General features: G+C 39.7%; 2 protein-coding genes across 13 annotated transcripts in view; one reads left to right on the top strand and one right to left on the bottom strand.

Annotated features, from left to right (window-relative positions):
• The window catches only part of LOC118641344 (centromere protein P), a 152,437-nt gene that overhangs the window by 31,129 nt on the left and 95,060 nt on the right, over window positions 1–26,248 (top strand). Inside the window, exon 5 of one of the 12 annotated variants that reach the window (XM_036278486.1) lies at window positions 23,436–23,516. The exons of 9 other annotated variants lie outside the window; for them this stretch is intronic. In XM_036278486.1, coding sequence (XP_036134379.1) covers window positions 23,436–23,501 — 66 coding nt within the window. In that variant the 3' untranslated portion in view covers window positions 23,502–23,516. Of the gene's footprint in view, window positions 1–1,343; window positions 1,422–6,895; window positions 6,917–23,435; window positions 23,517–26,248 lie in introns of those variants that run through there. 2 more of the 12 variants (XM_036278491.1, XM_036278487.1) reach the window with 2 other exon arrangements.
• Window positions 436–23,812, bottom strand: OGN (osteoglycin). The gene is made up of 7 exons (XM_036278476.1): window positions 23,626–23,812; window positions 22,371–22,618; window positions 18,851–18,944; window positions 6,509–6,667; window positions 4,223–4,425; window positions 1,891–1,986; window positions 436–695 (listed from the first exon to the last, which is right to left on the bottom strand). Exons 2-7 carry the CDS (start codon window positions 22,542–22,544, stop codon window positions 525–527), a joined length of 897 nt encoding a protein of 298 aa, XP_036134369.1. The 5' UTR covers window positions 22,545–22,618; window positions 23,626–23,812; the 3' UTR covers window positions 436–524.

The raw sequence follows: 26,248 nt of genomic DNA, 5'->3' as shown, positions 1-26,248 counted from the left end.
AAGTAAAAAGATAATAGCTGCCTCAATAGGAAGAAAAGAGTTTCTACTTCATCATGAGTAATGTATGAATCATGAAAAGAAAGCTGGAGATCACTGAAAATAGTTAGCTGTTCAGAGCTTTTGGAACATCAGCCTTAAATACTTTAGGGATTCAGTAAAGGCCAGAAAAGACAAACAATTAAATGTTTCTTAGACTTATCCTCTTGCATCATTAGTAATAGAAATAATGCTTCTTAAATGTGGGTATTTGCATAAAAACATACCTTTTAAGTGGCACTCTACTATAGACTACAAGGATTTTCTAATGCTGTTTAAATATTTTCACATTACCTTGTTTTGAACTTAGAGATTCCGTCTTACTTTTTAATATGTAAGCTGTTGAACATCCTTGCTTAAAACACAAAACATTACTTCACAGTGAGATACAAAGTTGACATTAAACAGATATTGATGTTCCTTTAGACATTGTTGAGATAGATTATAAGTATGTGTGTACTTTACTTTACATGCTACATTGATACTGGTTAAAAGTATGATCCTACAGGTAATCTTTTCAAGCAGATAAAACTGTTGGGATGCTTTCCCAGGATGATGGGATTTCCTTCCAAGCGTATCTCTTCAATGTGGTTCCGGATATAACGGGTGTCATTTGCCTTGCAGAATGTGTCGTCTGTAATTGAAGTTATGTTGTTAAACTGGAAAATAAAAGGGAAAAGGTGTTCAGGTTTCTGAAATCAATCTTTTGTATGCCGTGTAATGTGATCTCAGAATATTTTATCTAAAAAGTGATTTTTAAACTATATTGTACATGCTGTGTGTCCTCGTGGTAATAAAACTCTCTCTGTGCAACCTGAGACTTTTTTTTTTTAAGTCTAAAGCATGACTTTGGAAGAACAGACTACTTGCTATTATACTAGCTAGAAAATGTCTCCTATTCTAGAGTGTTGACTCAGAATGCCTACTGTGTTCCTAAAAGTTCTTGAAAGCGCCCTGGCCAGTTTGGCTCAGCGGTTAGAGCGTCGGCCTGCGGTCAGAGAGACCTGGGTTCAGTTCTCGCTAAGGGCATGTACCTCAGTTGCAGTTTGTCCCCAGCCCTGGTTGGGTTGTGTGGGTGGCAGCCACTCGATGTGCCCCTTTCACATCAATGTTTCTCTTTCTCTCTCCCTCCCGCTCTATCTGAACAAAAAAATGAAAAAATGTCCTCGGGTGAGGATAAAAAAATAAAAAAAAACAATAATAAAAAAATTCTTGAAAGAAGTAAAAGAAAAAATAGGAATTCTTATAATGCTGAAAGTTCAATTTTAGTTTATTTTTATTCCCTTTTCATTTTTCTTTACCTCAAGTTGGTGTTGGACAATGAAGCCAGTTGGAAAGTCTTCAGAAGCAAAAATTTATTGCCAATTTGAGAAAGAAACATAAGCCTGAGGTTTTAGTGTCCCCTCACTTTAAAGCATGTGCCAGGTTCAGTAGGAGAGACTGCGTGCACAGCTGGAGACAAACACCACTCGTCCTTTCAAGGTGCTCTGGACAGAACTGGAGTTTGTGGGCAGAAGAGTGCGTTGGACTCAATATTGATACTTTTTTTTTTTTTTACAGAGAGAGGAAGAGAGAGAGAGATAGAAACATTGATGTGAGAGAGAAATGTCAATCAGCTGCCTCCTGTACACCCTCTACTAGGGATGGAGCCAGCAACCTGGTCATGTGCCCTTACCGGGAATCAAACCAACCTCTCAGTCCATGGCATGACCTTCAACTACTGAGCCACACCCGCTAGGCAAGATACTTTTGATAGACAAAATTTGTCTGTGAATGTGAGGTTCCTAACAAGTCATGAGACTGACCCTGAGTAATTTAAATTAATGTCAGATATTGTGAAAGGAGTAGTCGTACCTGAAGATGAATTACACGTAGACTTTCTGGTAAATTAGGAGGCACAGACTCCAGCGCATTGTGGTCCAAATAGAGGAAGGACAGGTTGCTCAGTTTCTGTAAGGAAAAGACACTTCTACTTCAGTGAGGTCATTGCATTTCCTCACAGGTTTTAAATTCTACACACTTATATGTGGACACATGTATGTATACATAGATACTGATATAGACTCATCCATACTATTGATCAGTGTTATAGTATTTTGGCTTGGATTGTTTGTTTGTTTCACAAAGGTATACTTTGGTCCTTTACCAAGGGCAGTAGAGCCCTGCTGCATCCTCACATTTCTGTCCACTCATGCTGGTGTCTAGAGCCCTTCGAATTTGTCTGAGGAGCAGCTAATGAGATCAGTGTCTATGCAGGATTAAATTTGGATCCGGGTGCTGCCATAACTTGTCTTGAACCTCCAGAACTTCCCATTTAAGCTTTAATTTGTGGCAAAATGAATACTCCTAAAAGGTGTGTATGTTTGTTAGTAGGATGTTTCCCAAAGCAATTTATTAAATACATTTTTAGGTAAAAAATTCCCCCCCTAAGGGTTTAATGTTTGATGTCTTCATGATCAATAACTCACTATTGGGCATAATTTTATAATATGATTCCAAGATGTAGTTTCCCCTGACATTAATCTTTCACCTTGCCTTTGATATGCATTCTGTAGCAGAATTTGCTAATTTTTGTGTGTTTTTTACAGCTAACTTGCTGTTATTAATTCTTTCTTAAGCATTCTATTATTCACCACATGGGCCCCAAGCTCCTGTCTTCCCCAGTGGGCCTCACATGAATCAGAGTAACCTGACTGCCAGGGGCCTTTGCAGACCTAGGGTGTTGAGCAAAACCGCACAGTCGCTGAGTTTAACGTTTCCATCTTGTCTCTGTCCCTCCTGAGGCATGTGTGAAACCCAAAATGCTTCAACGTTCCTTTTGTGGAATGTTGGTCAGCTCCTGTAGGTCTTCAATGTGCCAGTTATTCAAAGGCTTACTAGCTTAAATTATATATATATAGTCAAATTACAATGTATAAGTTTGCAATATTTTTTGTTGTTTTTGCGGGGATTTTGTTTGTTTTTAAAGCGAGTTTAGTTTTTGAAAGTCTTCTTAGTCCCTTAAATTCTATGTAACATTGCTATATCTCTAGAATGTTCTTTACATTTGAAAGAGGGTTCCTTAAATATAGACAGAAAAGAAAAATGGAATATTTTTACATTTTTGACACATTTGTGGACAGATTATACATTGTGTGATTATCATGAACTTTATAATGATGAATATTTGATAATTTTAGGTGCATATTACAAGCTACAAACCTTCCCTTTGAATGAGGTTGTCTATTGCCACCAGTAATAGTGTGATCCTTTATCTGGGGTTCCTTCCTGGCCTGAGGCGATTACTTCTCCATAGACCGTGCATTTCGAGACAGCCTGGCTACTTAAGTCACATACCTTCCCTTTTTCCTGTACATATATTTTCTTGAATTACTAAGTTAAGAAAAGTATTTAATTTTTACCACATAAATAATTTTGTTTTATTTTTTATTTATTTATTTATTTATTTATCCTCACCTGAGGACAATTTTGCATTTATCTTCAGATAGAGTGGGAGGGAGAGAGGCGGGAAGAGAGAGAGAGAGAGAAATATCGATGTGAGAGAGACACATCGACTGGCTGCCACCCACACGACCCCAACCGGGGCCAGGGACAAACTGCAACCAAGGTACGTGCCCTTAGAGGGAACTGAACCTGGGGCTCTCTGGTCTGCTGGCCGAAGCTCTCACCGCTGAGCCAAACCGGCCTGGGTGATAATTTTATTTTAGATTCCATCATGGACTTCAAAAGAAAGGCTGTTTATAGAATCTTATGGTCTAATATATTGAGGTATTAAAAGTAAAATTTAGTGTTTACTTCCAGAACTTTATTTTTTCTGGCATTGGTAAATTACTAATATTATAAGAAAAAAGACAGGAAAACTCCTGTTTTGAGGTTTTGTACAGTCTTGGTGCCATGAGGGTGTGAACCATGCCTGTATAAAAAATCATTTGCTGTGAAAAAATTGGAACACAAAGTAGTCCTTGAAATAAGACAAAGGTTGTATGACTTTGTGAGGTACAGGCATGAACTACACAAAATGGACCTAACAGTATGGCTATCTATTATGGAAAAATGTCTTCAGTTATTAAATTAAAATTGTCTTAAAACAAAGCCAAATTCTAGACCAGATTTTCTCTTTTCCTTTACCACGTTGTCGTCGGCTGTATACACCAGTGCTGTGTTCGGTCCGCTGTGGCATACTTACTTTGAACGTGTTTGCTTTAACCCCTCTGCTCTTGAGTTTGTTGTATTTTGCATTAAATAAAGTAAGCTTGGGAGGGAGGACTGGGAGCTTCACCAGTTGATTTTCAGCTAGTGTGAGTTCTTCTAATAGAGAAAGTTTTGAAAACGTGCTGTCTTCTATATCTTCAATCAAATTTCCCGTAAAATCGAGTCTTCTTAAATTAGCTTGAAGAGAAAATATACAAAAGTTAGAAGTTAAATTCTCATTTGTGTGGACTGAAGAAAAGTATTTGTTCAGGTCATCCAGACATATTTTGTTCTTTGTGTCTAGCAGAGTATCTACGATTAGTAGCTCAGGAACTTTGGTTGCATTGACGCTGAGCATCTACTCGGTTTGACGTTGATGGCCTTTCTCACTGGAATCCTAGAATGGAACATTCAGAAGGAATTAATAGTCCTACTGTGCTCCGAGTTCTCAGGATGCTCGGGCAGTTTGAAAGAAATTCTTGTTGCAAATCATGGAAACTAAGCATTAGCATTAAATTGAATAGAATCATATAAATTACTTTGGGATTTTTTGCCAGCATGTCGCATTGCCATTGTGGGTATGTTATCTGAATCTTTCTATCCCTTATTGGTTGACAACAACAGATACAAATGTTCTCTAATTTGTTAAAGTGATGCAGATTAAGAGAGAAATTCAGTGTGCGTGTGTGAGTGTATCACTTTGTGTGTGTCTGGGACGATTAGGAAATACAATAGCTTCTCATTATTTAAGATACTCATGTACATAATTGCCACAAACACTGAATTAATGAATAGGGAACCATCATGGCTTCTAGGGGAAACACAGGGCTAGGTTCCTTCAAGCCTTTGTCACATATTTTCATCAGCTAATTGGTACATAATCAGTACAATAAAATAATCAGTACATAATTTTATGTGTGTTTCCTTTTAAACACATCTTTTTTAGTATAACCTGTTGATCATTAATATTAAACTCAGCCGCCATCAGCACTGTGACTGATACCTGAATGAAGATAACCTAACGTGTATTTTCTCCATAAGGCATATCACAGCCAGCCTTCTTGCATTCAGGAACACTAGACGGCACGTCTGCACTATGCTTGGGGACCAATTTAAACTGTGAAAAACACAAACGTGAAAAATGTGGCACTAGGTAGTCTGGACAGGACTCTCGTTTACAGAATAAAAGCAGAAACCCAAGGTCAGAGAATCACCTATTTGACCTCGCCTGGGCAACTCACATGTTTTTGCCACTGTGCATTTTTTAAATGCCTCTCAGATAATTTTAATCATATAGCCAGATTTAAGAGCCATGAATTAAAAGAAGGAAAAGCAGTTCCTATACTTTTATAGTGAAGGTGGAAAATAAAATATTGTTATTGGAGAAGCATCCTGAATATATTGGTGCTGCTGACTGGCTGCGAAAGTGCCGCAGATATCGATTTGAGGTTCCAAATACACCTTACCTAGTCCACAGATAATGAGGAACAACGGTACTTCAGCCAGTTGGGAGTGACCAGAGGCAGCGTGAATCCAGTTACAGTTAATCTTGTAAATGTATAGTGGGGCCAGTGTGCATTTCTTGGTGTGATTTTCTTCAGAAGCACTTGACAGCATAGGAATCTAGAAACTTTGTGGGGGAGTATTGATCTAGGACTGGGACCAGCCCTGCAGAAGTGGGGGTTTTGGTGTGCTCAAGGCAGTGCCCTAGTGGTAAGCGTTAAGATTTGATAGGACGCCGAAGTCCAAGGACACTGGTTCCGTGGTGGAATCATCTGAGAAGTTTGGTTGTGTTTAATGATGAATGCCTGGGCCTCTTCCCCGACCTCAGCGCCTGCCTATCAGTATTTTTTAAATGTCTCCCAGATAATTTTAATCATACAGTCAGATTTAAGAGCCATGAATTAAAAGAAGGAAAAGCAGTTCCTATGCTTTTATAGTGAAGGTGGAAAATAAAATATTGTAATTGGAGAAGCATCCTGAGGATATTGGTGCTGCTGACTGGCTGAGACAAACGGACCTTGTAGCACTTGAGTTGGGAAGACACAGCTGCCTGTCTGTTACATGGCTGTCGACATAGACACCACAGTCACCAGTAAAAGAAGATGACAGAGATCCGAATGGAAAGGAGATTCACCAACAAATCAGTGGGTTTTTGTGAGATGTGGTGGATACTTAAATACACCAGTGGTGACTACCCTAGATGTGATACAATTTTGTGTTTCTATGAGTTAAATACTAACATGAGATAATACAAATACCTTATTTAAAACAAACTTACGTATTTCTGCAAAATCTTTGGCAGTCAGTTTTTTAATTTTGTTGAATCGTGCGTACAGGTAGGCTGACTCCTTCGGCAAGGGGGGTACAACCTCGATGTCCACTTCTTCACAGTACACAGAGCCGCTCAGACACACGCACAGCAGGCATGTGGGCATTTCTGATAGGGGAGAGTAGGAGTGTGGACAGTTTAAACATGTGTGACCTCCACTGGTAAAATTGTTGTTTTTATGTATGTTAGTACTGATTTGAAAAGGTATTTTACCAGAACTATAGATAATGGGAAAGATACCATGATTGTAGCTAGAGACCTGTGTAATAACTGCTAATTCACCAGAATTTTATTTTAGATGTTGTCATTCACAATTTCTTTTTTTCTCTACTTTAGCATTGATCCTTTAATTACTGAATTGATTGATAATTATATTTCCTCATATGAGGACCCCAAAAAATTTGTGAAGCAGGACTTAAGGTAAACACGAGCTTGATCTATCAGTCAGTGTGGCACAAACACAGTTCAGAGTGGGGACAGCGAAGGAGTTTAGAAACTACTGGTTAGATAAGCAAATGATTAACTTGAACATTGGCATCACCGCAGGCTCTGTTGGGATTCTGCTTCACTGTCACACTCATCACTTTTACTTGTTGTCTCCTCTCCCTTTCAACCAGGAACCGTTCATCAGTCTTTATTTTTCACCTTGTACTGTTTTAAATTTTTTAAAATTTATTTTTAGGGCCTATATTTTGCGGAATGTCTTTTATATATATATTTTTATCCTCACCCGAGGACATTTTTTCATTTTCTGTTCAGACAGAGTGGGAGGGAGAGAGAGGAAGAGAGAGAGAGAGAAACATCAGAGTGAAAGGCACACATCGGGTGGCTGCCACCTCCATGGCCCAACCAGGGCCGGGGACAAACTGCAGCCGAGGCACATGCCCTTAGCGGGAACCAAACCCAGGTCTCTCTGGACCGCAGGCCGATGCTTTAACCGCTGAGCCAAACCAGCCAGGGCCGGAATATCTTTTAATTAAGGTTTGTTGAGGTTCCCCAATTTTGGCAGGAACTCCATGGAAATGATGTCGGGTTCTCAGGGCCATGGATCGGGGAGCGAGCACATAGCATCTCTGTCCCAGTCCTACAGTGATGTCTTTGATCACTTGGTCCATCTGTTGTCCAGTGTCCCTCACTCTGGAAACATTTTTGACTTTGTAATTAATAATTATTTCCTAGAGAGATTTTTGAGATTTTAAACATCTGATTTGTCATTAAACTTTCACTCTAGTTTTATCATCCATTGATTCTTACCTGAGTTGTTTATCACCAGAGCAGTTGCCAAATAATAATTTTCTAATTCCATCATGCTTTCTATACTTGTTAGTTGACATTCTGGTATAAGGTGGAACCAATCTTCCTTCCTTCTTCCCTCCCTCCCTCCCTCCCTCCCTCTTTCCCTCTTCCTTTCTCTCTCTTTCTTTCAGTATGAACATATGAATTCCTTATCCTATGGGTCATAATACATTACCATAACGTTTATTTTTAGAATCAAATAGTCACAAATTAGCCAGTGACTAATTAAGCTCTTTTTTTTTTTTTAATTCTGCCACAGCTTTTTTGTGGTTAAATGACATACAATGAATTGCAGCTATTTATTTAACTTGTATAATTCATGTGGGTTTTTTTGTTTGTTTGTTTTTTTAATATATATAGAGAGTTGGAAGAAGGGGGAAGAGAGAGAGAGAGAAACACTGATGTTTCTAAGAGACATCGATTGGTTGCTTTCTGCAAGACCCCAACCCGACTGGGCCTGGGATCAAACCCGAAACCGAGGTATGTGCCCTTAACTATGAATCAAACCCATGACTCTTTGATCCATAGGCAGACGCTCTAACCGCTGAGCCAAAGCAGCCAGGGCAAATTATATGTTTTTGATATATGTATATACTTATAAAACCATTACCACAGTTGAGATGATTAACATATCCATCACCCACCCCCCCACCCCAATTTTCTCATGCCCTTTGGTACTCCCTCACTCCTAATATATTTTTTTAAAATATGTTTTAATTGATTTTCTTAGAGAGAAAGGAAGGAAGAGATATATAGAAACATCTACATGGGATAGGAACATTGATCGGCTGCCTCCCGCACACCTCTGACTGGGGATGAAACCCACAATCCAGGCATGTGCTCCGACCAGGAATCAAACCTGGACCTCTCAGCCCATGGGACAACACTCAATCCACTGAGCCACACTGGCCAGGCCTCCTACCCAATCTTGTATGAGAATCATGTGGTGTATGCTCTTCCCTGGCTTCTTTCACTCTGCAGAGGAAGTGTGAGATTCGTCTGTTGTTGCTTGTATCAGTCGTGCATTCTTTTTTGTTTCTGAGTTGTATTCTGTTGTGTCAGTATACGAAGTTATAGTCTTTTATGGACATTTCAGTTTATAGTTTGGGGTTATTTCAAAGAAAGCTGCCAGCCCTGGCTGGTTTGGCTCAGCGGTTAGAGCGTCGGTCTGCGGTCCAGAGAGACCCGGGTTCGGTTCCCGCTAAGGGCACGTACCTCGGTTGCAGTTTGTCCCCTGCCCTGGTTGGGTCATGCAGGTGGCAACCACTCAATGTGTCCCTTTCACGTTGATATTTCTCTCTCTCTCTCTCCCCCTCCCACTCTATCTGAACAAAAATGGAAAAAAATGTCCTCAGGTGAGGATAAAAAAAAAAAGAAAGCTGCTAAAAACATTTCTATACAAGTTGCATGGACTTAAAGTCCCAAACTATTTCCAAAGTGGTTGTGCCATTTTATGTTCCCATCAACTGTGTGAGAGTGTGTTCCAACTGCTCTACATCCTCACCAGCATTTTATATGATTGGACTTTTTAATTTTAGCCATTCAAGTAAGGTGTGTTGTGGTATCTTGTGTCTTAATTTGCATTTTCCTAAACACTGATGATGCTGAGCATCTGTTTATATACTATTTGTCATCTAGGTATTTTCTTTGGTGCAGTGTCTGTTCATCTCTCTTGCTTATTTTTCAAATGGGATTTTTTTAGTATTATTATTGAATTATAATTTAGAGCCCTGGCCGGTTTGGCTCAGCGGTTAGAGCGTCAGCCTGCGGTCCACAGAGACCCGGGTTCGGTTCCCGCTAAGGGCATGTACCTTGGCTGCAGTTTGTCCCCGGCCCTGGTGGGGTCGTGTGGGTGGCGTCCACTCGGTGTGTCCCTTTCACATCGATGTTTCTCTCTCTTCCTCTCTCTCCTTCCCGCTCTATCTGAGTAAAAAATGGAAAAATGTCCTCGGGTGAGGATAAAAAAAAAAAAAAGAATTATAATTTAGATATATTTTAGATATAAATGATTTGTCAGATTTATGTTTTGCAAATACTTCCCTCCATTTTGTGGCTTGTCTTTTTATTTTCTTATCAATGTCTTTTGAAGAGCAAATACTTCTTATTTTAATGAAGAACAATTGATTTACTTGTGTGCCACCCACTAAGTTTTCATCCTGTGTTTTCTTTTAAAGACTGTATAGCTGCCCTGGCCGGTTTAGCTCAGCGGTTGGAGCGTCGGCCTGCGGTACAGAGAGACTCGGGTTCGGTTCCCGCTAAGGGCATGTACCTCGGTTGCAGTTTGTCCCCGGCCCTGGTTGGTCGTGCGGGTGGCAGCCACTCGATGTGTCCCTTCACATCGATGTTTCTCTCTCTCTTCCTCTCTCTCCCTCCCGCTCTATCTGAACAAAAAATGGAAAAATGTCCTCGGGTGAGGATAAAAAAAAAAAAAAAGACTGTATAGCTTAAACTCTTTACTTAAGTGTAGGGTCTGTGCTGAGTTAATTTTTGTATATGGTATAAGAAAGGGTGAAGTTATTTTTTTCTTTTTCTATAACTATTTGGTTCTTTCAGCACCATTTTTGATAAGATTATCTTTTCTCCATTGAATTGTATTGGCACCATTTTAAATAATCAGGTTACCATATTGTGTAAGTCTGTTTATGGACTCTATATTGTTTCATTGATCTGTTTGTTTATTTTTGTGCTAATACCACCATATCATGATTCCTATAGCTTTATAATATATATTGGTATTGGGTTGTGTAAATTTTATTTTATTTTATTCCTATTTTATTTTTCTTCACTGTTCTTATGACTGTTCTACTTTCTTTGCATTTCCACATAAAGTTTAGAATAAGCTTTTTAATTTAAAAAAAGAAAAAGAAAAGAAAGCCTGGTAGGGTTTTAATTGGGATTGCATTGAATCTACAGATAAATTTGAGAAAAATACACATCTTAACATTGAGTTTTCTGGTCATTGAACACTATATCTATTTATATGTTTAGGTATTTTTATTTTTTATATTTTTTTATTTTTTTATCCTCACCAGAGGACATTTTTGCATTTATCTTCAGACAGAGTGAGAGGGAAAGAGAGAGGAAGAGAGGGAGAGGAACATCAACGTAAGAGGGACACATCGAATGGTTGCCACCCATACGACCCCAACCAGGGCCGGGGACAAACTGCAACCGAGGTACATGCCCTTAGTGGGAACCGAACCCGGGCCTCTCTGGACCGCAGGCCAACGCTCTAACCATTGAGCCAAACCGGCCAGGGTGGTATTTTTATTTTTATTTGTTTATTTAAAAATATTTTTCTTTATTGATTTTTAATAGAGAGAAAGGAAGGGAGTAGGAGATAGAGAGAGAAACATCGATGAGAGAAAACATGGACTGGCTGCCTCCTGCATGCCCCCCACTGGGGATTGGGTGCACAACCTGGGCATGTGCCCTGACCGATAATCGAACCAGCGACCTCTTGGTGCATGGGTCCATGCTCAACCACTGAGCCACACTGGCTGAGCTGTTTAGGTATTTTTAACTCTCAACGTTGTTGTCTAAATTTTAGTACAAGTCTTGTACATCTTTTTTTTTTTAGTCCTCACCCAAGGATATTTTTCCATTGATTTCCATATAGAGTGGAAAGGAAGGAGGGAGGGAGAGAGAGAGAAACATTGATGTGAGAGAGACACCCCAATTGGTTGCCTGCTGCACAACCCATACTGGAGCCGGGTGTTGAACTTGCAAACCAGCTACATTTTCTTGACTGGGAATTGAACCTGTGACCCTTTAGTCCGAAGGCCAACACTCTAACTGCTGAGCCAAACCAGCTGGGGCAGGTCTTGTACATCTTTTGCAAATTTATACCTATGTATATTTTATATTTTGATTAATTCTTAAAAAGTTAAATGTCACCATTATTCTTTGAGAGTTTCCTTATTTTCTGGCTCGGTAACATGTCCCAGACCATTCTTGCCTTTTCCCTGCCCCAGGGCTGATATTAACTGTTTTTTCAAGGAGTACTGGTTACTTATAATGGAGGACAGTATTTGGAAACCAAGATTTGGATGTCGATATGCTTCTTGCTACTGGTTGTTGATATGCTCTCATTGCTTCTAGGCTTTTCCAACAGAGAGAGCTAGGAAATGTACGCATGTATATTTGTCTCTGTCTCCATGTGTAATAATAGACATCCATGTGTGTGTATATATCATGTACTCATACATATATATACACACACCATGTGCATATATACACAACACATACACGCTCTCACAGGAAGATAAAACATGTATATATCTGTTTCTGTATCTCTGTATACAAGCCGTGAGTTGATGGTGATATCTTCCATGACACCTTAGCTCCACAGAGTTCTTTCCAGCCTTTCGCCTTTACATATTTGTAGCACTCTTCTCTGATAGGGAGAAACCTAGCTCTCATTATCCACAGTGTGTTTACTTTACACTCAAGTCCTGGAACAAGCATTAAGTTGTTTCATTATTGCTACAAACCCCCTCACTGGAATTTTGGTATTTGTGTATTGTATTGTTTTCTTTAGCCTAAAGGTACACAGTCAAAATACTGTGCTGCAGAGTTAATTGGATTAGAGCTTTCCCCCTTTAGTGTGTTACATTAATCATCTGAAAAGAAGTGTTCTGTTCATCTGAAATGTAATTAAGTTTTTATTTGTATTTCATTTTGTATTTTTTTTCTTACCCTTGTTGATTTTATTTATAAATGTATTTGTTTGTTTGCCTTTGTGAAACTTAACCTTGTTCTAAAATCTACACAAGCGTTTCGACTGAGAGAAGTGCCACTGCCCTCCCCATGCACCCCTTATTTCCCATCCCCCTCTCCTTTCCACTGCTGGTCACATCTGTGACCTGTAGGCAACTAGTCTGTTTTTAATACTCTTCTTGAGTTTCTTTTCAAAAGTGACCTCATGCCCTGGCCAGATTGACTCAGCAGTGACAGCATTGGCCCATGGACCAGAGTCATTGGTTTGATTCCTGGTCAAGGGCACATACCTAGGTTGCAGGTTCGATTGCTGGCTCTGGTCTAGGTCATGCAGGAGGCAAACAATTGATGTGTCTCTCTCACATCTATGTTTCTGTCTTTCTTTCACTCGCTCTCCCTCCCTCCTTTCTACTCTATCCAAAAAAAATAATGGAAAAATATCCTTGGGTGAGGATTAAAAAAAAAAAAGTGAGCCGATGCCTGTATATGGTCTTTTTTTTTTTTTTTTTAAATCCTCACCCAAGGATATTTCTTCATTCATCTTCAGATAGAGTGGAGGGAGAGAGGAGGAGAGAGAGAAACATCAATTGGTTGCCTCCTGCATGACCCTGACCAGGGCTGGGGACCGAACTACAACCGAGGTATGTGCCCTTGGCTGGAATCAAACCCGCAATTCTTTGGTCCGTGGACTGTTGCTCTAACTGCTGATCCAAACTAGCCAGGGCTGTATATGTTCTTATATCCCCATCTTTTGTGAGATGAAAGGCAGCATACTGTAGACTTTTATACTTTGTTTTTTTCACATATGTATTTTGGAAATCATACATTAGTTAGTTCATAGAGATCTTGCTCATTTATTTTTACAACTGCATAGTATTCCCTTGTGTAGATACAGCATACTTTATACACTCTTCAGTGTATGGGCAATTAGATTATTTTCAATATTTTGTAATTGCAAACAATAGTTCAATGATTTTGCATATGTATTTTCTTTTGGAGATTTATCTTTAGGGTAAATTTTTAGAAATTGATTGCTATGTCACAGAGTAAATGCATACTTGGTTTCATTAGATAGTGCCAAATTTCTGTCCAAAAGTGTTGTACTAGTTTGCATTCCCACCAACAATGCATGAGATTGTCTAATGCCCCATAGCCTTGCCAATGGAAAATAGTAATATATTGTCACACTTTTATTTTTGTCAATCAGATAGGTTAAAAAATGTTATTTCAGTGTAATTTTAAGTTACATTATTCTTTGTATGAGATTGAACATCTTTTCATATGTTTATGGGTCATTTTTATATTAGTTAGTGAATTATCTGTACATTTCTCTGGCTTGCTTTTTCCTAACAGGTTTTCTGTCAATTTGTTTTTTCTAGCTCTTTATTTATTTATTTATTTATTTTTATAACTTAGAGGCATTAACTCTTTTTGTTGTTGTTTTTAAACTTATATATAAGTTCTTTGGTTTATCTCTTTATGGCCCCCTCCCTGCTTCCCTTTGAGGTTCGTCAGTCTAAAAACCAATTTGTACTACTTAATCCCTTCACCTTTTTTTGCCCATTCTAACCCCCCTCCCATCTGACAACCATCAAGAAGTTCTCTATATCTATGAGTCTGTTTCTGTTCTTGTTCATTTTGTTTGTAGATTCAATCGTTGATAGATATTTATTTATTGCCATTTTATTGTTCATATTTTTTATTTTCTTCTTCTCGAGAAGACAAGCCAACATTTCATATAGTACTGGTTTGGTGGTGATGAACTCCTTTAACTTTTTCTTGTCTGGGAAACTATATGTTCATCGATTCTAAATGATAGCTTTGCAGGATAGAGTAATCTTGGTTACTGGTCGTTGCTTTTCATCACTTTGAATATATCTTGCCACTCCCTTCTGGCCTGCAGTTTCTTTTGAGAAATCGGCTGATAGTCTTATGGGGGCTCCCTTTTAGGTAACTAACTGCTTTCCTCTTCCTACTTTTAAGATTATCTCTTTGTCTTTAACCTTTTGCATTTTGATGATGATGTGTCTTGGTGTGAGCCTATTTCAGTTCATCTTGTTTGGGACTCTCCATTTTCTTCACCAAGTTAGGGAAGTTTTCTGTCATGATTGTTTCAAATGGGTTTTCAATTTTTTGCCCTCTCTCTTCTCCTTCTGGCACCCCCATGATGCGAATGTTGGTATGCTTGAAGTTGTCCCAGAGGCTTCTTAAACTATCCTCAATTTTTTGGATTCTTTTTTTTTTTTTTGCTGTTCTGTTGGGGTGGTTTTTTTTTTATTTTTTATATTCAGACTCAATAATTTGCATCTTGACTTCATCTTCGCTACTATTGATTCCCTGTAAATTATTCTTTTTTTTTTTTTAATCCTCACCCGAGGACATTTTTCCATTTTTTGTTCAGATAGAGTGGGAAGGAGAGAGAGGAAGAGAGAGAGAAACATTGATGTGAAAGGGACACATCGAGTGGCTGCCACTCGCATGACCAACCAGGGCTGGGGACAAACTGCAACTGAGGTATGTGCCCTTAGCGGGAACTGAACCTGGGTCTCTCTGGACCACAGACCGATGCTCTAACCACTGAGCAAAACCAGCCAGGGCAATTCCCAGTAAATTATTCTTTATTTCAGTTAGTGCATCCTTCATTTCTGACTGGCCCTCTTTTATGCTCTTGAGGTTCTCACTGAGGTCATTGAGCATCCTTGTAAACAGTGTTTTGAACCCTGCATCTTTTAGATTGCTTATCTCTGTTTCGTTTTGTTCTTTACCTGGAGTTTTGTTTTGTTCTTTTATTTGGGACGTGTTTCTTTGTCTCCTCATTTTGGCTGCTTCCCTGTGTTTGTTTCTATGTATTAGGTAGAGTTGCTATGTCTCCTAGCAACTTGTAGTAGGTGTTCTGTAGGGTCTCATGGCACAGCCTCCCTGGTCACCCCAGCTGGGCCCTCAAGGTGTACCCCTCGTGTGGACTGTACACCCTTCTGTTGTAATTGAGTCTTGATTGCTGTTGGCACGTCAGTGAGAGGGATTTACTCGTGCTGATCAGCTGTAAGGACTGGCTTTGCCTACTGCCCACTGGCCTCTGACTACCTTGGAGGATCAGCTGTGCAGGGGCCCAACACACAGAGCAAGACTTATTTCAGCGGGGCTCTGGTACCCACTGAGCCCACTCCTTGAGTGTGTCGCTTATGGAGGTGGTTGGATGGTGGTGCTTTGATTTGGTCTGAAGCTGTTCACTGGATATGCTGGCTCTGGGGCAAGGTCAGCCACTGCCTGTGTTCTACCTGGGACCACTTGGTGTAAGCTACAGAGTGATCTACCGATAGTTGCTTCTTGTGCTGGGTTTGGAGTTGCCCAGGCAAAACCAAGGCTGGCTGCTTCTAGTGCCAGGCCTGGGGCCACTTAAGGAGAGGTATGGAGCTTGCTGAGACCAGATTCTGCTTGTTTGAGAAAATTTAGGAAAATCTGAAGCAGGATCCAAGACAGGCCAGTCCTGTGGTAAAACCACTGGTAACAGCTTGGGTGGGCCAGAAGGTTGGGTGGGGCAGGGCCTCAGGGAATCACCAGGGCGGGGCAAACAGTATGAGCCAGGTTGCTAAAGTCCCAGATATGGCAGCAGTCTGCTGGCCCCATGGAAGGGCTCACCAAAGGAACAAAGGCCTCCAACAGCACGTCAGTCCAGGAGAAAGCTGCCTCTCCAGCTCTTGCCCCAATGCTGAAAAATTCAGTTCTTCCCCATTTGTCTCTGGTGCCTTTCAAGCTGCCTCCCCACCCTGGAGCCTGGAGGAAGCAAGTTCCAGTAAGTCCAAGCACAGGCCCATTAGGCGGAGCTACCTGGGGCTCCAGCAGTTGTAGCCTCCCTCAGCCTCAGTTCCCGCTGGTTTTACAGCCAGAAGTGATGGGGATTCTCTTCCTGGAACTGGAACCCTGAGCTGGGCGCCTGGTGTGGGCCATGGACCTGTCACTTCTCAGGGAGGACCTTCCTAGCTAAGGTGTCCCTCCTGCTTTATATCTTCTACACGTGGGAAATGGGACCAGCCTGTCCTCACCTCCGCCCTCCTACCAGTCTCCATGTGGCTGTTTCTTTCATTTCGTAGTTGTAGGACTTCCATTCAGTTGGATGTCAGGAGGTTCTGAAGGATGGTTGTTCTGTAGTTTAATTGTCATTTTGATGTGGTTGTGGGAGTAGGAGAGACCACGTTTACCCACCCACTGTCCTGACCGGAAGTCACAGGTATTAACTCTATCAGTGATATAAGTTGCAAATATTTTTCTCAATTTTCAAAAGTTTCATTTTATGGAGTCGAATTCATTGATCTTTTCTATTACTATATCTGGATTTAGAGGTACCTCACACCCACTTTATTTTCTAGTATTTGCATGGTTTCACTTTTTACATTTAGACCTGAATTTATTTGGAATGTATTTTTCAGTATAAGGTATAGACCTAATTGTACTTCTTTTCAGTGGACTACTCAGCTGTCCAGGCACCATTTAAAAAAAATTATCCTGTTGCCCAGCCAGTGTGGTTCAGTGGTTTGAGCATCGTCCCATGGACTGAGAGGTCGGGTTTGATTCCCGGTCAGGGCACATGCCTGGGTTGTGGGCTCGATCCCCACTAGGGGGTGTGCAGGAGGCAGCCAATCAGTGTTTCTTTCCCACATCAATGTTTCTTATCTCTTTCCCTTCTTCTCTCTAAAAACATCAATAAAAATAAAAATTTTAAAAACGTTCTTTAAAAAAGGGGAAAAAATCTTGTAAATTTTCTATTATTTTAACTGAAATGTGCATTATAATTACTTATGCACGGTCATACACCACCTAATGATGTCTTAGTCAGTGACAGACCACGTATCTGATGGTAGTCCATAAGATCATACTGGAGGTGAAGAATTGCTGTCACCTTATGAAGTCATGTCCTTTGTGAGGCCGTGCCCAGCACCTTGCTCACTGTCTGTGGTGGTGCTGGTGTGAGCAGACCTGCTGAGTCACCAGTACAGAAGTGTGACTCATACATACAACTATGTCCATGTACTTGGTAATAAGTGAGTATGTCACTGATTTGTGTATTCACAACACCACACTTTTGATCATTATTTTAGAGAGTGTGTTCTTTCTACTTAATGAGAAAGTTCCCTGTGAAACCGCATGTTGTGTCAGTGTTCGCCATGCCTCTGGATTGCATCATTTTCTCTTGGCCTGATGTGATGTTGTGTTGCTTTAGACGGCAGCACACTACACAGCTTATACCTGAGGTCAGTGGGCTGACCCACAGGGAGCAGTAGGCTCCACCATCCCGTGTGTGTGAGTACACCATGACGTTTGCGTGATGCAGTCACCTAGTGATAGTTTTTCTGGCTGGATGTCCACCATTCAGCAGCACACAACTGTATACAGATGCTCCTCACCTTCATGATGGATTTACATCCTGATGAACTGAAACTTAAAAATATCTTATGTCGGGAATGCATTTATTATGCCTAACCTGTCAGACCTCTGATCCTGGCCTAGCCGTGTCTACTGAAGGCACATTGCTTTCGTCCCATCATGCAGTAGAAATGTGTAAGTCGTGCAGTCGTAAGCAGGGGCGATCTCTAGAGCCCTCTCTACCTCTTCTGTGAATTTCTTGAAGGCAAGAATTATGTTTTATTTACCTTATCCTCGGGCTATACCCAGTGCATTTCCTCCTCAACTTATGACTTCCCAATAAACCCTTCATAAGTTTAAAATACAGTATGTTGAAAATGTATTTAATACACACCTAACCTGCTAAACATCAAAGCTTAGCTCTGAGCCTGCCTACAATGTGCTCAGAGCCCTGATAGTAGTCGACAGTCAGGCAGAGTATCTAACACAAAGCTTGTTTACAATTCAGTGTTGAATATCTCATGTAATTTATTATGAGTATCACTTTAGAGCCATTATAAAGTTGAAAATTAAGTAAATACATTGTAAGTTGAGGACTGACTGAGTCTGAAATCGGTATTTCATAATTATTTCTTCAGTTGATTTTATGTAGACAGAAAGACGTACTTCACAGGGACTAAGCTGGATTAAGCTGTGGTTCTTGAATGTTCCTGTTCGTATTTCTCACTCATACCTGGGGTGGGAAATGCTGTTGCTCCTATTACACCTTTGACTTTGTGGTTGGAGATAGAACTCTACTGTTTGGTTTACTCTATCCAGAGGCAACTTTTGATTAGTATGAACACTCAAGTTCCATTATAAACTGTTTCTTACAGCTTCTAAAAAAAAAATAGAGAATAGACTGTTGATACTTACCATCATTTTCTTTCTTGGGAGGTACTGATGTTAAACTTTCATCTTTTTGTAATTGGAGACTTTTCTCATTAGATATTATCATAGATTCTTTTTCCTATTAGAAAAAAATAAAAATTTATTGTCAGGTATGATAAAATCTAATTTTGACTATAAAAACTGAGGGATCATGGCCCTGGCCGGTTTGGTTCAGTGGTTAGAGCATTGCCCTGCGGTCCAGAGAGACCTTTGTTCAGTTCCGGCAAAGGACACGTGCCTCAGTTGCAGTTTGTCCCCAGCCCTGGTTGGGTTGTGCGGGTGACAGCCACTCGATGTGTCCCTTTCACGTCGATGTTTCTCTCTCTCTCTCTCTTCCTCTCTCTCCCTCCCATTCTATCTGAACAAAAAATGGAAAAAAAAGTCCTCAGGTGAGGATAAAAAAAAAAAACAAAAAAAAACTGAGGGATCATGGACAATATGTATCTTCTCATAGTCACAGTTAATGATATTTCTTTTGTTTTATTAGGACTTTATACATTTAATAAATTATAATGTAAATATTTGTTTAGCTTGTTTTTACTTTATACTGTGGGCTATTTGAGTAAAAGACCCAGGTCTTGGCCTGGCCTGTTTAGCCAAGTGATTAGAGCGTCAGCCCATGGACCAAAGAGTCGCCGGTTCAATTCTGGTCGAGGGCACGTACCTTGGTTGTGGTTTGATCCTGGCCCTGGCTGGGGTCCTGCAGGGGGCAATCAATCGATGTGTCTTTCTCACATCGATGTTTCTCTCTCTCTCTTTCTTCCTCTTTTCCACTTTATCTGGAAATCAATGGAAAAATATCCTTGGGCGAGGATTAAAAAAAACAGGTTTTTAAAATTTTTATATCTCCAAAAGCCAAATTCAGTGCTTTTTCCTAAATGTTGAACATATTGAAGTTCCAAATGGGAAGTAGGAGAGAATTCTATAACTTGGAATTAAGTTTTTCTGAGGTGGAACCTAAAATGAAGATAGTGTCTTGAGATTATTTTTAAGTAAAGTAGCTCTTTTAATTTTTTTTTTTTCCTTTATTGATTTTAGGGGAGAGGAAGGAAGAGGGAGAGAGAGATAGAAGCATCAGTGAGAGAGAACATTGATTGGCCGCCTTCTGTATGCCCCCCACTGGGAATTTGACCCACAACCCGGGCTTGTGCCCTGACCAGAAATCGAACTAGCGACCTCCTGGTGCATGGGTTGATGCTTAACCACTGACCCACACCAGCTGGACAGCTCTTTTATTTTATTTTATTTTTTTTAACTCATCTTTATTGTTGAATGTATTACAGATGTTTCCCCCCTTTTTTCCCCCATTGACCACCCCTCCCCCTGTCCTACCCCCCTCCTGTCTTCTCCACACTATTGTCAGTGTTCATTGGCTACGCATATGTGCATAGAAGTTCTTTGGTTTATCTCTTCCTGTCCTCCTTCCCCCCTTCCCTTTGAGGTTCATCAGTCTAACAACCAATTTGTACTTCTTAATTCCTTCATTTTTTTTTTTTTTTTTTTTTTTTATCCTCACCCGAGGATATTTTTCCATTTTTTGTACAGATAAGAGTGGGAGGGAGAGAGAGGAAGAGAGAGTGAGAGAAACATCGACATGAAGGGACACATCGAGTGGCCGCCACCCGCACGACCAACCAGGGCCGGGGACAAACTGCAACCGAAGTACGTGCCCTTAGCGGGAACCGAACCCGGGTCTCTCCGGACCGCAGGCCGACGCTCTAACCGCTGAGCCAAACCGGCCAGGGCTAATTCCTTCATCTTTTTCACCAATTCCCCCAGTCTCCACCCATCTGGCAAACAACAAAAAGTTCTCTGTATCTGTGAGTCTGTTTCTGTCGGGCAGCTCTTTAAATTATTCTTTATGGTTCTTGTCCAAACAGAGTTCCTGACATTGTATTCTACCATGTTGAACAGAACCAAAGCACCAGTCCTGTAATACGTGTACAGCACCGAGTAGACTGTTTTTGTCTCTTCCGGTAGTGACCCTTAATTACCTACATGCCTCCATAAGGCCCTTGGAGTCCTTTTAGTCCAGCCTACCCACCGCACTCAGACCCATGCTCCAGGCTATTAGTTCTAGGAGAATTGGGGTCTTTATCATTCAGTCTCTCTCTCACATTCCCGGAGAGAACATTTTGTGCCATTAGACTAAAGTATATTATGTGTGCATTTTCGACTTTTGGTATCACTCTGGAGTCCTCTATTCTCTCATGTGTGTACTGGTTGAACAGTCCCTTCTACTCTGTGCTTGTATATTAAGTGCCGTTGCACTCTCTTCCACTTCGTTTATATTAAGATAGACTTCCAAGGCAACGTAAAGAAATGAAACAGAACTTCTTTTACTTATTACATGTTTGGGACCAGGAAATTTTGAAAGTATTCTTTTCACTGGTCAATTGAAATCATCCATGTGAACCAATAGCTTATTATTGTGATGGGCCTTCTTTATCTAAAGCTATGACTAGTGATACCTATCTTTTTTGTCCTGTTGTTGGGCAAGAATACTACTAGGATATTAATTAACTTTGTTGAAAGAAAATGTGGTATTAACATTTACCCATGTGTGTGCGAGAAAATGAGAAAAGAGAGAGAGAAAGAAAGAAAGAGGAAAAGAGGGAAGAAGGAAAGAAAGAAATAAAGAAAAAAGAAACAATTGTAGTTAACTGGTCCCTTCTAAAGTCTTTTCCATCTTATTTACAGTGGAGAAGAACTTTGAAGCGGTTGACACTGTTATATATTTGGCCCTATTTCTTATTTTTCAGTGTGTGTGTGTGTGTGTGTGTGTGTGTGTGACACACTATAGGCAGGCGAAAGATACGTGCTGTATTAACTGTTTCCTGACCCAGCCGTAAGACAAGAAAACTACAGTAGTCACTTAGCCCACACCAGTGGGGCATGAAAGATGTGGTGGAGTATTAACTCATGACCATCACAGTTACTGGAAGAGTTTAAATTGTTGATGCTTATTTAAAAAGAAAGCCCTATATTTAGTAGTTTTTCATTTTTGGTACTGTATATATAGTTGACATACATAACATTTTGTGAAATACTGTATATACCAAAATAACAGTACTCTTCTATTTATTTTCTTGAACCTCGCCTTCCTAAAATAATAAACCTTAAGCTGATAATCCATCTTCATTTCTCATAATACACATCTCCTATTTTATTTTGAGATAATATATCCAAATATAGGGCACTGTTTAACACTATTTAACATATAAATCTCAACTGGTCAAGGATTCTCTCAGGGTTTAATTTTTCTTAAATTTTGTGTGTTGGTTACTATAGATACTGTGTGATAACCATAGGTATTATTAATCTGAGAGGCATGCGTACTTTAAAAATAAAATCTTAGAGACCCTTATTTTGAATCACTTTTAATCGCTGAAAGTGCTTCTTCTTTCCTCCTACCTTATCAGACACGTTCAGAAAAGACAAAAGCATGCAGTCAAATGGGCTAGACTATTTTAGAAGTTAAATTTAGAGTAGAAATAAAAGGTACCTTAATATTTTTTCCATCCAGGTATTGATCCTCATAATCTCGAGTAAATAAAGTTTCTTCGAAATTATCTGTTCCATAATCATAGGTGTTGCGTGAGTGCTGCAGAGGTGGTGGTGCTGGCTTTATCAGAGGCACAAACAGTAGTAGGAGCAGTGCAGACTGCAGACTCTTCATTTTCACACAAAGGAAGGTGACTGGATGTTAATGAACTAGTGGCCTGCTGACTGTAAGACAATACTCCTTTCCCCCTGGAAGTAAAAATGCAGACCATCGAAGCAATATTTAAAAGCTTAGAGGACTTTTGGCAGGGTATATGCACTAGGGGCCAGAGAACAAGTATTTAACCCTTAGTGATCTTTAATTAGATGTTAAAAGTTTGTATGTGTTAGTGATATTCTGAAGAACAGTTTCAGAAAGTGGTTTTATGTCTTTTTAATAAAAAAAATCCCAGGCAGTGTTGATAATTTCAGTTTCTTAATAATTAAGTGCCTTGAACAACGGTACTTTTATGGACCAAAAATCTTAGGATACCTGTAGTGTAAATAGTTAACATGAAGACTCAAGATCCTGTCTCGTGTGAGTTTAAAATATCGTATTTCAACTTTACTACTTTATAAGAACTCTTGATTTATAATGGTATGAACAAAAACAAGTTCCAAGAAAAGTGTTAGAGTTTAAACTTTAAGTTTAACATTATGAAAAGTAGTCATTAACATTTGGAGGTGGCACAAAATATAGGAAAAGCCATAGTTTTAATTTTCTTAGTTTCTTTGTTTTCATAGTTATCACTATTTTTAGTTAATAGAATTGCTTTCTAAATTTAAACTATGAAAAATAATAGTAATAGTATTGCGGACAAGAAGAATATAGAACTTTAATTAAGGACCAGAGGAATGTAATGGCCAAGATTTGGGCACACTGGGGGGTTTTATCTGGTGGTGCACATTTCAGACTTTTTCTTAAGTAATTTCAAACAGAATCACTCAGAGTTGCTGTTGCTGCATTGTATATGCCAGTTTATCGAAAATTATAAAAGAAGAATAACGTGGTTTGTGACGTTTGCAGCATCGAGTTCTTGCCTGCAGTGGATATTCAAGTTATGCAGTGATAATGCACTACAGTGTTTGCTAAAAGCAATTGTTTGAGGTAACTGAAACATTAAAAATTAGAGATAGCTTTTACATTTATTAGGACTGTTAGATGAGTCACACCTTAACAAATGATATTTAAAATAACATGGGGTGGGGGAGCCTACCGTTGCAGCTGTTTTGTGGTTTTCCTCAATAGATGTTCGTGTCTGTGCATAAGCCCCAAGTGGGAGGTGAAGGCGGAAAGCTGTGGATTGATTTCAAACTGCTGTGTAGAATTTCAGGGCCCAACAGCTTTAAAAGCAGTTTTCATGTGGTAGAGAGCTTTGCCAACATTCTTTCTTGAGAGTGAAACGTAATGTGTTGTACTAGAGAACTGTGCTTGAAATCTTTGTGATTGCTCTACTCGGTCTGCTTATGCTAATTGTTGTAAGTCTGTGTTATTTTTACCTTGTAAAATGAACACTAATGTTTTTGTGAATATTAGTTTATGAGGATAACAGTTATAAAATCACACTTTTTGTTGTGTGTTAATCCTCAAGGATGTTTTTCCATTGATTTTTAGAGAGAATGGAAGGAAGGGAGTGGAAGAAAGAAAGAGACAGAGAGCGATATGAGAGAGACACATCGATTGGTTGCCTCCTGCATGCACTCTGAAAGGGCTAGGGATTTAACCTGTAACCAAGATATGTGCCCTTGACTGGAAATTAAACTTGTGACCCCTTTGTGTGCAGGGAACTACACTGGCCAGGACTAAATTCATGCTTTCTATTTTAATGTTTTCACAGGAGGTGAAACATATGTTTTTTGAATGAAATAAAACAGCAAAACAAAGCATAGTGTATGATCTTAATTTAATGAGGAGTACAAATATTTTTCTATACTGTAATTAGTTTATAGCTAAGAAATTTCCAATGTAAAAATTAGTTTAAAAACAAATTATTATTATTATTTTTTGGTTAATCTTCGTCCGAGGATATTTTTCCATTGATTTTAGATAGAGTGGAGGTGGTGGGAGGGGAGCATGGAGAGAGAGAGAGAAACATCAAAGTGAGAGAGACACATCTATTGGTTGCCTCCTGCACGACCCTGACCAGGGCTGGGAATCAAACCTGCAACCCAAGTACATGCCATTGACCGGAATTGAACTCAAGACCCTCGCTCTACTGCTGAGCCAAACCAGCCAGGGCATAGCACAAATTATTTTATAGTTTAGTCATTTGGGGTCCCCTCCCATTTATTTTAGTTGCATATTAAATAACCCAAGTGTCAGGGTCAGCTTTTAAAAAGTGGATTTTATTTATAATTTGGGATTTGATAATAAAAGATAAAGGTTCACTTTTATTTTTATCAGTCTTTGGTACTTTTAGCAATCAAGGTAACATTTCTTTCTCCGAGGCTAAAAATTCAGTAGATATGGATGTGGATAAATATTTAAAATATAGAAAAGGAGCCCTGGCTGGTTTGACTCAGTGGTTAACGAGCGTCGGCCTGCGGTCCAGAGAGACCTGGGTTCTGTTCCTGCTAAGGGCATGTACTTTGGTTGCAGTTTGTTCCTGGCCCTGCTTGGGCCCTGCAGAATGCAACCTCACAATGTGTCCCTTTCACGTTGATGTTTCTCTCTCTTCCTCTTTCTCCTCCCCACTCTATCTGAACAAAAAATGGAGGAATGTCCTCGGGTGAGGATGGAAAAAAAAAAAAGAAAGAAAGAAAATGAGTCCTGGCTGGTTTGGCTCAGAGGTTGGAGCGTCAGCCTGCGGACCAGAGAGTCCCAGGTTCAGTTCCCGCTAGGGGCATGTACCAAATATGTGTGTGTGTGTGTGTGTGTGTGTGTGTGTGTGTGTGTGTGTGTACACACACATATATATATATAAAATGACAGAATACTTATTTTTTCTCTTCAAAACTGGTCTAAGATTCTTTCAAATTTAAGCTGGGATAAATTAAAACTTGATACTCATGTTTTTATTTGAGTGAATTATTTTAAATTTAGTTGTGATATTTTCTGGTTTTGGCTGATATAAATTGTCAATTGTATGGCTTTAAAGGTATAATAAAAAATTTTAAGTCTTTGAAAGTTTCTAATAATGAAACAAGATATTAATTTGTTTTCATATTGTGTGGCAGTTTTAACAGAATGTAAAGAAGTGAACTGGATAGAGATTAAATGTCTGCTTTAGGGAATCTTAGAGATTCATAGTTTTACTAATGGTATATATAGTTTGATACTTTGTACTATAAAAAATTACTTTGTGGATTATAATATCTTTCCTTGAAAAGTTATGACCAGGAACAGTTTTATTGGCATTCATTCATTAAGCAGAAGTTTATTGAGCACTACAGATAAAATAAGCCCAGATAAGAAAAACTCAATTTCTCCCCTCAAGCAACTTGTGGTCTATAAATCAGCAGGAAATGCAGCAAGCAAACCGTAGAATGCATGGTGGGACCTGCTCCACAGAATGTGCAGGGTTCTGTGACAGCCGGAGAGGAGGCGGCTGCAGAAGCTGCATCCAGCTGATTTAGTGAGCAGACCAGTGATCAGTGGGGGTGCTGGCAGAGGGTGAGACGTTCCAGGACTGGGAGCATCACATCGATGGGGAGAGTAAATCCTTGAGAAAACTTATTAGTGTATATGGCTGGAGCTTGGAGGGAGAGAAGCAAGCAGTGAAGGAGTGGCACATATTAAGAGATCAGACAAGGGACTAGAGGTCAGATTAAAGAGAGTTTTTTATATCTTGCTAAGGTGTTTGGGCTTTATTCTGTAGCCAGTGAGAAACCACTGAGAGG

The sequence above is a fragment of the Molossus molossus genome, unplaced genomic scaffold (assembly GCF_014108415.1).
Source record: "Molossus molossus isolate mMolMol1 unplaced genomic scaffold, mMolMol1.p scaffold_m16_p_29, whole genome shotgun sequence".
Classification (NCBI taxonomy): domain Eukaryota; kingdom Metazoa; phylum Chordata; class Mammalia; order Chiroptera; family Molossidae; genus Molossus; species Molossus molossus.
Note: the sequence above shows the minus strand (reverse complement) of the source record. Positions and strands in the feature narration are given on the sequence as shown.

Bases quoted from the DNA above. Each gene is read 5' to 3' on its own strand.
- OGN (XM_036278476.1), bottom strand. From the start codon at position 22,544: ATGAAGAGTCTGCAGTCTGCACTGCTCCTACTACTGTTTGTGCCTCTG. The intron at 4,426-6,508 runs GTAAGTTTGTTT...TTTCTCTTCAAG, and splicing joins CAAAGATTTTGCAGAAATAC to CTAATTTAAGAAGACTCGAT. The intron at 696-1,890 runs GTACGACTACTC...TTTATTTTCCAG, and splicing joins TACGTGTAATTCATCTTCAG to TTTAACAACATAACTTCAAT.